This window comes from Folsomia candida, unplaced genomic scaffold (assembly GCF_002217175.1).
Source record: "Folsomia candida strain VU population unplaced genomic scaffold, ASM221717v1 Fcan01_Sc027, whole genome shotgun sequence".
NCBI lineage: Eukaryota > Metazoa > Arthropoda > Collembola > Entomobryomorpha > Isotomidae > Folsomia > Folsomia candida.
The window spans coordinates 1,933,120-1,945,603 of NW_019091219.1; the positions used below are offsets into that span (position 1 = coordinate 1,933,120).

The 12,484-nt window shown below is 35.4% G+C and overlaps 1 protein-coding gene across 2 annotated transcripts; it reads right to left on the bottom strand.

The window, feature by feature from the left end:
* Positions 1–5,092: 5,092 nt before the first annotated feature.
* On the bottom strand, positions 5,093–8,956 carry LOC110859717. Of its 2 annotated transcripts, XR_002548893.2 has the most exons (6): positions 8,404–8,956; positions 6,641–6,725; positions 6,138–6,216; positions 5,727–5,846; positions 5,493–5,645; positions 5,093–5,415 (listed from the first exon to the last, which is right to left on the bottom strand). XR_002548893.2 is itself a non-coding variant. In XM_035859665.1 (5 exons), exons 2-5 carry the CDS (start codon positions 6,204–6,206, stop codon positions 5,350–5,352), a joined length of 408 nt encoding a protein of 135 aa, XP_035715558.1. In that variant the 5' UTR covers positions 6,207–6,216; positions 6,641–6,875; the 3' UTR covers positions 5,093–5,349. The 2 variants fall into 2 exon arrangements, 1 of the variants encoding a protein (XP_035715558.1); XM_035859665.1 differs by lacking the exon at positions 8,404–8,956 and having other exon boundaries at positions 6,641–6,875.
* Between the last annotated feature and the right edge of the window lie 3,528 nt (positions 8,957–12,484).

Consider the following 12,484-nt stretch of genomic DNA (forward strand, 5'->3'; position numbering starts at 1 on the left):
CCCGGGGTATGGGTTTTCAATAGCAAAACCCCAGGGTTTTCCTTGCCCTGTTCGAAAGTTTTTTTAGTCAGAAATATTGTAAGCTTCGTGGCCGAGGTTTCGTATTAGACAAATGCGTATTAGACATGCATATGCAAGAGGGCGAAAATTTAATCCGGTAACATTTTTTGCTGCAAAGAAAATATTTATTTTTCGAAACTGCAGGTATTAAAAAATTCATTTTTTAAAAAAGGTCACGCCATTCTTCACGTTATCAAATTCTCACTTTTTCAAATCGTTGACGCATTATTTAACTATAGTTTTCACCACAATCGGCTACTTTGATATGATTTTCATTTAGGCTGTTTTACGTTGTTATACTCCTTGCATAATTTGCACAAGAACTTTAAGTTATCTCATGAAATTTAAGAATAAACAGTCTTTTTCTGGTATATGACACAATTTCGAATTAGAGGTGAGCTCAATTGAACCGCTCTTGTTCGTGCTCTGCTCGGTTTAACTGAGCTTGAGCGAGCCGAGCTTGAGCGAGCCGAATTTTTTCCAGTTTTTTCTGAGTCTAGCTCGTTTGGAGCTTTTTAGGAACTGTGCTTGGGCTAGCCGAGCTTTTGTAAACCGCTGCTCGACTCACCTCTATTTTGAATTATTTAGGTCATTCTTGGAAAACTTGTTATTCTCGCATTGCCAGAAATTTTCCTGCACATCCGAATTTTGAGTGATTTTAATTTTTAATTAGATTTACACGCTTCTAGCACCTGCATCTGAAAGCTATGGTGCTGTAAATCAGCACTTGTCTTCATTCCACCCATGGTAAAAAATTCAACGAAAAATATTGACGGGATCAATAGTTATACATAGCTGATCTTGTCTCGAGCAGGCGCCAAAAAATGAATGTTACCGGAATAAATTTACACCATTTATATTAGTCCTTAGTCTTACGATTATGTAGGACCAATTATGCCGATCATGCCCTAAGCTCTTTGTTGATGACCTTTAGCAAATTAGCAAATTTATGTCGATTAGCAAGTGGTTTGATATTTAAGTAATCATTAAAATTTTGTTATTAAAATCATGTTGCCCGGAATTGTTCGTACAATTTTTCTTTGAATGCACAACAGGCTATCAAAGGAACATAAAGTTGATTTTTTAGCCGGCCACTACCATTTGAGGTGTCACGCTTTGCGCTAAAAACACTTGGTACCAACAAAGTTTAACACAAATTTGCAGACCATCGTTAATGTGTAATCCGATTTTTTTGTCATAAAAAACCACTTGGATGAAGTAGATACACACAGCTTATGTACAACAAGATATAACAAATGTTTCAGGCGTTTATGGGTCAGGCATTGTATACGGCGTGCTATAGTTAGTGGTTTTTGACGCTTAAAGCTAAGATATGGTAACTATGTATTTGCACCCTGTTTAAAAGCAGTGTGAGTGAGTGAACGTAGAGATTTTAAGCCTAAAAAGGGTAATCGAAATATTATTGGGGCTGGCCCCCCCAAGGCCCAATCCTGGCTACGCCGCTGATACTGGTGATCAGTGGATATCCCTATATCTTTTAATATGTTCATGTGCATTTACGATAAAATTTCATGCAAAAAAGTCGAATGAGAGTGATAATCACAACTAGCCTTGACTCGGGCTATGTCAAGTCTGCACTGTAGGTTTTTAGCATTGGTCAGTATAGGGAAAATTCCAGAATTTGTGAAGAAAAATATCCAAAAAAAGTCAACTTTTACCATCGAGTTTTCCACAAAATACCAAAGAAGCACTCGCATTTTAAGAAAATTTGAGAAATTTGCATTATTTTCAAATACGTGATATGACATACTTGGTCCTCAAAATTTCATGTATTGATTCGTTTTTTGAGAATTTATTATTTGACTAATTTTGCGTAAATAAACAGTAACTCTTATGTTGCACTACGACGCAAAACGGGGTATCCATTTTGGTTTAATTTGCAAGAAGAAAGTGAAAATGGGGCAGGTAGGATATAATGGGGGGCAGATCATCTCGGGTAGCATATAATGGGTAGCATTTCATGGGTAGCTTTTAATGGGGGGCAAAGATCCGCAAATCTCCCCGTGAATCTCCAAAGTTGAGGCGGCTTGCTAGTTCTCGGCTCGGTTCAATTGAGCTTGAGCGAGTCGAGCTTTTTCGAGTCTTTCCTGAGTCGAGCTTTTTCGAGTCTTTCCTGAGTCGAGCTTTTTCGAGTCTTTCCTGAGTCGAGCTTTTTTCGTACTTTTTGCGAACCGTGCTTGAGCGAGCCGAGGTTTTGAAAACCGCTGCTCGATTCCCCTCTATTTTTCTTAGTGAGGCAAATACCTAACAACAAAAATTACTAACAATGCGATGGTGTGAAGTGTAACCCTCCGATTTGGTTGAAATTTCATGGGTAGCTTTTAATGGGGGGCAAAGATCCTCACACCGCTCAATTGGCTCACCTCTGCGCAGAGGTGAGCTCCGAGGTACGATCAGAGCTCTGATCTAAAATAGTCTCCCCTACCAGAAAAAGACTCATATTTCATAATATGAGTCCAAATTCCTGTCCAAATTATGCAAGTGACGTAAAATGGGCTAAACGAAAATCAGATCAAAGTAACCGAAAATCCGATAATCATTATATGGCCGCAGGACTTACAACATAATCGAAAAAAATCATGTGCCCATACAAAATATTGACGGAAGTGTTCCATTGACGTCAACGTCAACGTGAAAAAGTGAGGATTTGATAACGTTAAGAATGACGTGTCCTTTCTTTAAAAAATTGAGATTTGTAGTACAAGCAGTTTCGAGAAAGAAAGATTTTATTTGCAGTGAATAATGTTCCGTTATCAAAAATTAGTAAATTTACACATTTTGCATACGTCTAATAAGTACATAGAAACCTTGGCAACGAAACTTACAGTATTTTTGACTAAAAAAAGCCTCAAACATTTATGCAAATGAAAAATTAAACGACGATTTAAATACACACACGCCTCATATTCAAAACCGGTATCCAGATTTTCCTTCGCGTTCTTAGTATCGTAAAATAGCATAGAAATCAAAAACTGAGCGTCAAGGCTCATAACAACGTGAGCTTACAATGCGGAGACCTGGAATGGTTTTCTGCGATTTCGACCGGACAAAAATGTTGTGAAACGGTCTAGGAGTACTATTTTGTAAACTTTACAGTTTTATTTGCTTCGCCAAGCTTTCGACAAATAAATATTGCCTTCTTCAGGGTCAACGTAGATAATATAAATTTTAAATACTTCGTGCGCAGAAATAAGTGGGCCCATCTTTTTGAATTTTCTTGAATGCGCGTAGTTTCTCCTTTGTCCAAACTTTTAACCAAAATCAGGATTTTTCAAAACGCTGTAACGTTTCCAATTTTAACCCGATTACAGACACAACAAATACTTTACTAGAACCTTTTAAAATTTGAAATTTGCATACTACATACTTTAGAAGTTTAAAAATACAAAAAATGTCCTCTAATTTTGAAATCAGTTTAAAATTGAAAAAGTTAAAATACAATATAATAAAATAAAATTTCTAATGATTCTGGTTGTGGTTAAAAATTCCGCCACAAGGACAAACACGTTGATATATGAAAAAGCAAAACTGTAGATATTTTAATTTTTGTTCGTTAACAATTTAAAATTTGTCCTATTAAAATCAGAGGAAACCATTTGGTATTTACATACTAAACACCAAATTTAGTACATACGTATTGGTAGTAGCGTGATTTGTTTATTACAGTCTTACGACGCTTTTAAAATCTCTTACAAGGGACACTCACGACCTGTCGTTTGAGTCCAGAGTACCCACTATGTTTTTTAGAATCTACTAGGACCCCAGATGAAGGATCCATTCATATTTCCGTGTAAAACTCATATTTGGCGCCATGGCGTGGCGCCAAACTTAAAAATTTGCATTTTCGACCAATTTCAAACCCCCATAACTTTTGCAGTTTATGTCGGATTTTCAAAATTTTATGCTTAAAATGATCACAAAAGCCGACATTTTTGAGAAAAAAAATAAAAATAACAAATTTTCAATTTTTGAAATATTTTTAGCATTTTTTCGACGAACCCCCATTTCTATGAAAATTACGAAATTTTGCGAAAAGTTAAAAGCGATAATTTTGGAAAAAATTTCATGGGATAAGAAAGTTGAACTCCTTGTCATGATTTTTGCCAAAAATTTTCAAAATCTGTCCAGGATTTCAAAAGTTATGGCGGTTTCAAAAATAAAAACATTCAAATTTGGCGAATTTGGCGCCACGGAACGACGCCAAATATGAGTTTTACACGGAAATATGAATGCATCCTTCATGTGAGGTCCTAGTAGATTCTAAAAAACATAGTGGGTACTCTGGACTCAAACGACAGGTCGTGAGTGTCCCTTGTTAGCCGTCGTAACTTATTTTTCGATACAAAAAATACAAATCCTAAGAGTACGAAGTAATAACGAATTCCCCTAATGTGTAACATATAAATTCATACGTAACTTACTTTTAGTTTTTTATTTTTTTATATGAAAAAAATACTTAAAAAATAAAAATTAAAAAATAAATAATAATTTTTATTTATTTTTTAATTTTTATTTTTTAAGTATTTTTTTCATTTTCTCGGGCTCTGGGGGGGGTTCCAAGCCCCCCTAGCCCCCCCCCCTTGGCTACGCCGCTGACATCCAGTTACCGTTACCGTGAGATGTGGACCAATTACGGGACCACCTGGAGACAAAATCAAATCAATGGTTCTAATAAAATATACTAAACTCAAAATTGTGGAAACTGTTTTTGCTCTTTATAAATTAATTAGTTTTTGATACTTGCAAAAAATTATGCGTAGCCTTCAGTTTTCATGATAATGTGATGTGTTTAAGGTTTTAAGTTATTCAGATGACGATACTTAATAATTTTCATGGAGGAATTTGTAATTTTAATTAATTTTATGTTATTGAAAAGTTATGAAACTAAAATTTATCTGGCATCGCCTAATTGAAGGAGATCTTCTTCTCTCAGAACTGTAGAAAAAAATTGTTCTTGCGAACTGTTTAAGATATCAAACTTCAAAATATCTTAAACGATGGAGCAGCATCCTTTTTTACTGAACAATCTTATTATTATTGAATTTTCTTAAATAGTTTTTAGAATTTATAGAATTATAGCTTTCAACATAGTCTTAACTAATTGCAACTATTAGGAAATAATTACTAGCTACGCACGTGGAAAATATTTCCTAAATAAATTGAAACAATTTTAGAATAAATAAAGAAACAATTAACTTGTAAAAGTAAAAACAGTTTATATAATTTTTCCGTTTAAACAGTTGCATTATCGATTGCGTATTGCTTTTGTCACGTACTACCCCAATACTCGGGAACTTGTATTCCAACCGGTGTGTCATACACTCGAGATTCGCACTGCAAGTAGTTTATTATATATTCTGATACCTACATAAGCACGCGTAGTTGTACTTCAGGTAAATAAAGATTCTTACAACAGGTGAGGTATTGTCACATCGACATTCACCATTTCGACGGCACGTTTCAGCAAAATATCCTTGACCCAGATTCTGGCAAATTTCGCGAAAGTGTTGGATATCTTCTTGATTAACATACGGCAAGCTGCATGACGTGTTTACAGTATTGCACTAAAGTTATTGGTTTTTAATTTCGTTAATTGAATCTGAACCGAGAAAGGAATGAAAAATTGTTACGAAGTAAAGTATTACGTAAGTTGAAGTTATCAGCGAAATACATTTGCAATGGGTGCCATACTTGTTCAGGATACACTCTGCTCGTTCAAGGTTGCCGCAGGGAGTGGAGTCGCATTTGTTTTGCCGGTTGTCGCACTAATTTACAAGTCAAATTGGATAAATTATTTGCAATTTATATATTATCAATCTAATTTGAAACGAAGATCAGGTAAACATGTCGATTGTCCTCGTTTTAAAAAGTACGCACTGAATTAGTCGGCATGAAACTATGGCGGTGGCTATATGAGTCACCAAAGCACAGTGGTAAATGGCAATACATGAGAACGGAAGAAAGTCGACGAGCATTTTGTAAAATATATTTTTGCATATTATTAGTTCTTAGGGGCCATAGGCATGCGTATGAAAAAATTGAGGAGCCACACCCACTTTGGGTGTGATTGCAGGACGGAACAATACCGTCGGGTCCACAACGAAAGTTTGCGGATTCACAACCATTAATCGCACACTGTAATAAAAATGACGGATATTTTACACTTCTGTAAACAAGTTAAGATGGTTCCGCCCGTCTTATTCCGCCCCATCTGTCATGTTTCCTTATGGGGAATGAAAATTAACTTTTCGCCGTTAATATTCAATAAAATTTTAATGTTGTTACTTTAAAAAATTCTACATTTGTAACTTAACAAAATTGCACAGCCAGATTTTTGGACACAAATTGTCTTCCTTGGACGGGCAAAACAACAATAGAGAAAGGAATTGTTAAATTAAAAATATTAATTTTTTTTAAATAGCATTTAAAATTTAATGAATTTTAACAGTGAACAGTTAATTTTCATTCTCGATAAGCAAACATGGCACATGGGGCGGAATTGGACGGGATGGAATGACTCATCGAAGTTGATCATAAACAATTAAAATTTACGACGTACGCCAAGAAGTGGTGCCAAGTTCAAGAGTTGCGAATTGACAAGTACTCCAGTCCACCAGATTGTAGCAAGGGCAAGGAACCAACGCCTAATAATAAAAATAAATATGTAACAATTGCATTCGAAGAAACGAGTTGCCAATGTGGTCTACAAAATCTTAGTGTAAGAATGCCCATGTACAGGGTGGTTAAAATGTCAGGTTACAATGGAAAATTTTTCAACGGGAAAACTTCGCAAATTTCCATTAGTTATCGAAATTTTGCCTCTGAAATTCAAGATTTTAAGAATTTTGTCATCAGTGTTTCATAAGTTTTGATAAAAATTAATAAAAATCTCAATCCCAAATCCGTAACTAATGGAAATTAACGAATTTTCCCCATTGAAAAATTGTCCATTGTAACCTGACATTTTAACCACCCTGTATTTGTAAAAGACTACGAGAATGTCTGGAGTCACTACATTTCTATTTGGTTTGCGGAAAACTCCTACCAATTATTCCCCACCCATCATTGCCTACCCATGTTACCCGTGATTATCTTTCACCCGCAATTAGCTCCTACCCGCGCCCGTCTAGATATAATTATCTTCACAAAAATAAATAAATAAATGCAAATTGCAACTAAACCGAGTTTCGCCCGTTGTGCAAAAAGCAGTCATTATTCAACTCTCATAAAATTGTAACATACAAATACTCAAAATAATAAACCAAACCATAAAATCTCAAAAAGTAGTCAACAAATAAATTCTCAAAATAATAAATCAACACATAAAACCTCAAAAAGTAGTCAAAAATAAGTTCTCAAAATAATAAATCAAAACAAAAATCTCAAGAAGTAGTCAACAAATAAATTCACAAAGTAATAAAACAAACCATAAAATCTCAAAACATTGTTCAAAAAATAAGTTCTCAAAATAATAAATCAACACAAAATCTCAAAAAGTAGTCAACAGATAAATTCTCAAAATAATAAATCAAAACATAAAATCTCAAAAAATTGGTCAAAAAATAAGTTCACAAAATAAAAAGTAGTCAACAAATAAATTCTCAACATAATAAATCAAAACGTAAAATCTCAAAAAATTGGTCAAAAAATAAGTTCTCCAAATAATAAATCAACAGAAAATCTCAAAAAGTAGTCAAAAAATAAGTTCTCAAAATAATAAATCAACAGAAAATCTCAAAAAGTAGTCAAAAAATAAGTTCTCAAAATAATAAATCAAAACAAAAAATCTCAATAAGTAGTCAACAAATAAATTCTCAACATAATAAATCAAAACGTAAAATCTCAAAAAATTGGTCAAAAAATAAGTTCTCAAAATAATAAATCAACACATAAAATCTCAAAAAGTAGTCAAAAATAAGTTCTCAAAATAATAAATCAACACATAAAATCTCAAAAGTAGTCAACAAATAAATTCACAAAATAATAAGTAGAAAAATAAAATCTAAAAAAATGGTCAAAAAATAAGTTCACAACATAATAAGTCAAAACATAAAATCTCAAAAAATTGGTCAAAAAATAAGTTCTCAAAATAATAAAACAAATCATAAAATGTCAACAACTTTATTAAAAAGAGCATGCAAACAAATAAATTCTAAACAAATTTATTTTTGACTATTTTTTGAGATTTTATGTTCCGATTTATTAGTTTGAGAATTTATTTGTAGATTTTTAAGATTTTATGTTTTGATTTATTATTTTGCAAATTTATTATTTGTTAATTATAATTATAAATAATAATGGTAATTATTAATAGTTATGTACCCTCTATCATTACTATATATTTCTGATTTTTTAATTTACCGTGAATACTCTATAGCCATATTCCAAAATCTAGGTCTAAAGTCAAAGATTTCCAAAATTTTACCCGAGTTCCTAATTATTACTGGTCTCTAATGGCCGATATTTTTCGCTGTGTCCCCGCTCATACCCAATCATAGAAAAACTGAACATCCGGTTAATCAACCAATAGGATCAAAATTTACAGAATTTTGTGTTAAGATCGTAATAAGAATGCATATAATCAAGACAAGAAATTTTAAAAAAATTACAAAACCTCGTCTAAAATGTAATGCCAATATTTAACTTATGTCATATTTTGCTAAATAAAATAACTCAACTCGAGTCAACATTAATTATTCGCAATTTTATAATATCTAAAATTTTTGTGGGACAAATTTTAGCCGGGTCTGTGACCCTCATTTTCGGATTTTAGCCCCGACTACAAATAGAGTATTTACGGTAGTTTTAAGAAAAAGTAATACACGATTTGTCTTGCATCGCGTTATCTAGCTCGATAAAATTTTCTTAGCAAAAATTGAAATATGTTTCCCCTCTCAAAACTCAGAGAGAACTGGGCACGTTGAAGAATCTCCCGATCCATTTATCTTTCACCTTTTCCTTTCTTAAAAATTATATAAACTCAATGTCATGCATATTATTAAGTAGCTTCAGCTACTTTATGCGAAGACTTTGCACGGACTCCAAAATGGTCATTTTTTTGTTCAAAATTTGTAAGGAGCATATCCTATCATATATATATATATGTTCTTGACCAGGGTGACCCAAGGAATGCGCCAAATTTTTTTTGTGAGGTCACACCCCCTGGGGGGCGAACCACCCCCCCTGTGGGGGGAACTTGAGACTGACCCCTGAATATTGTTAAGCAACTATCTTAGGTGCTATGTGCCAAATTTCAGTTTTCTAACCCTCATAGTTTGGATGGTGCATGCGTTTAAAGGTCAGAAAACAGGTGTTTTGGGGCCGTTTCGACCACGCCCCCTGCCTGAAGTGGCAGACATGGGCAACTACACTAGGTGCAGTTAGACTCACCTTCAAGAGTACTACAAAATCCTGCAAGGGTTCTTTGGAAGTGAGTAGGATTCTCTAGATATTCCACATTGAAATAGTCCAAATCGTCCAAACCACGTTTTCAAACTTAGTAAAAAAATATCATAACAAAAGGCGAAAAAAGCTTCGTAAGTAGTTTATGGCGAGTGAAATGAAGTTTCTGATCAATTGCAACATTTTGTACGGTTCTGGATTTGAAACAAACGTTGCAAATCTCGTTCAGTGAGTCCGCTACGTTGTATGGGCGGTCCAATGTCACCGACTCCAAAATGGATATTTTTTTTTGAAAAATATCAAGGGTTGAATCCACCAGGTCAATGACGGCTGCCCATGGAACGAAAGGGCTTGCCGAGATTGCACTGCATCTGAGGCAGCCGGGCCAACCTGACCTGGTGCTATCCAGCCACCATACACCAAATGATTGGGGGTGAGAGTTCTCGTCGTCCCTTGAGAGAAGGGTTGGCTGACCTGAGGCCTAATTGAGGCCTTCGGTCACAAAGCTAACCTGAGGCAGGCTTCCTCGTGGTGGCGGGGAATTAGTTTTTTGGGCTAAGATGGGGTGGTTTATTTAGGGTTTCATATGCGGAATGACTTCTCAAAATTACGTATAATTTTAGAGGTTTTAAGATTTTATTTACTTGTTATGCTTTACTGCGATATTTTGTACATTCAGGATAACTGAGCGAGTCCACCCCGCTACAAAGGTGTGCCTCTTACTGGCTGCGCTTCCGCATCCTAGCGGCATAACTTCAAATAACTCGCACTGAAAAGGTGTTGAAGTTCACACAGACCCCATTTGGAAAGTAAACATTGTCGTGTAATGTCTTAAAAAAATAAAAAATATTTAGAAACTTGAAACTATATGTAAGGGGAGAAGAATTGTCCCACAAAAAATACAACAAAAAATATAAAGGGGATAAGAATTGCCTCATAAATAATGGGACAAAAAATATAACGGGGATAAGGATTGACCCATAAATAATGGAAAGAAAAAATAAAATGGATAAGAATTTCCCGATAAATAATGCAACAAAAAATAAAAGGGGAAAGAATTGCCCTATAAAGAAATAGAAAAAATAAAAGGGGAGAAGAATTGCCCCATAAAAAAATAGAAAAAATAAAAGGGGAGAAATAAAAAAATAAAACAACAATGAAATGAATCGGGAAGCATTCATCCAAATCCAACAGCAGAATACACACATTTTCAATACTGGCGTCAAAGGGCGAAGAGCCCAATCCTGTGATGATTCCTTGCGGGAGGACCGGGAAGATGCCCCAGACCTGTAAAATAATCCCCGGTTCCATTTGTACCCCAAGGCGGAGCAGGCAATTCTGAGCCATGGTCCCGGGCACATAATTGATAGGGCCGGAAAGCGTGTAGATTTGCGAGAATAAGAGCAAAATAGGCACATTTTATAGATAATCCACAGAGGTGGCGCCTCTTAAAGGACTCTGCTAGAGCTAGTTGCACCTCGTAACTTGATTAGCCTTTATCTCGATTAGAGTTGTGGATTCTGCGATTAAAATGAATGAAACTACGCTTGACATGGAGGAAAATAGTGCATTGACACAACCCTTCGTAGGAATGGAGATAGATCCCGTGTTGGATGATACAGATGGCAAAAAACTAAGTAATCGTCGTTTGGTGGAAATTTTTATGTTGCCAAAGTTAAAAAAGAATGACTCAGCGGAAAAAGAAAAGCAATGTATTGCCCTACTGAAACCATTATTGATAGATTTATCTAGTGAAGATGCATCTGCACTGTTACAAAAAAATCGTAGATTAAAAAATACATTTAGCACGAAGTGGGAAAGTTCGAGTCGAACAATGTCTAAATTTGAAGCAAAGGAAAAGGATTGGCTTGCTTTGGAGTTTGAACTAAATCCAAACTGGTTAATTCCTAAAACCCGAAGTACGAGGCCAGTCGGGCGGCCAACTTTGACCTGGGATGAATCTTCTGGTTCATCTAAGAGAAGGAAAGTTCAAGAAGTTATTGAAGCTACCAAAGATGAACCCCTTGAAAAAATTGTCAAAGCTGCCCAGTTATCAGCAAAAAGGGAAGGCGAGTCCGACATCTCATTTATTTTAAGCCAAGCTTTGAGTAGCCCTCGATCTCGCTCTCAGATTGTGTCCAAGATTAAAGACAAAACTGCCATCACGTCCTACACACCCGAGGAAGCGCTAGCGCTAATAATCGATAATGACATGTCCGTAGCCACCTACAACAACATACGAGAAGGAGCAAAAACCCGTGGTTGCAATTTATACCCACCTTATTACTTAGTGGCAAAGGCCAAAGATAAGTGTCGCCCAACGGTTAAAGCTACAGCTACTGATACATCCGTACAAATTTCCTTGCAGAATTTGGTCAATCATACAACATCTAGGGTTGTTGAGTTGCAAGAGGATGTATTTAGTAGATATTCTGACATATTTCGGTCAAAGGAATTGGACTTAACAATGATCTATTCTTGGGGATTTGACGGTAGGACTGGCCAATCTCAATATAAACAGACCTCCAATATTGAAGGATTTGATGACAGCTCTCTATTTGCTACCACAATAATACCTCTGCAATTAAGATCAAATGAATCGAATGGTACAGTATTGTGGAAGAATCGAACGCCGCAATCGGTAAGATACTGTCGACCTCTAAGGTTAATCTTCGCGAAGGAGTCGAAGGAGTCAATTTTGAGAGAGAAGGCTGCAGTTGACCGTAATCGGTAAATTTTAAATTTTACCGTAATTGATGGCAAAGTACTCAGCATCGTTACTGGTACTTCTTCTCAACAATCTTGTCCAATTTGCTCAGAAACTCCCTCTAAGTTCAATCAGTTAAGTCTGCCCTTCCAGCCAATTGATGGTCGACTAAAATTCGGCATTAGCCCCCTTCATGCTTGGATAAGAGCTCTGGAGTTTTGTTTGCACTTGGGATATAGGAACTGCGATGGCTTGAGGTGCTGGAGGGTCGAAGGGCCAAACAAAAAATCTATA

Coding starts and splice junctions, on each gene's coding strand:
- LOC110859717 (XM_035859665.1), bottom strand. CDS start 6,206: ATGGTTGTGAATCCGCAAACTTTCGTTGTGGACCCGACGGTATTGTTC. Junction 5,847..6,137: donor GTCCTGCAATCACACCCAAA/GTGGGTGTGGCT, acceptor CTTGTAAATTAG/TGCGACAACCGGCAAAACAA. Junction 5,416..5,492: donor GTGACAATACCTCACCTGTT/GTAAGAATCTTT, acceptor AACTACTTGCAG/TGCGAATCTCGAGTGTATGA.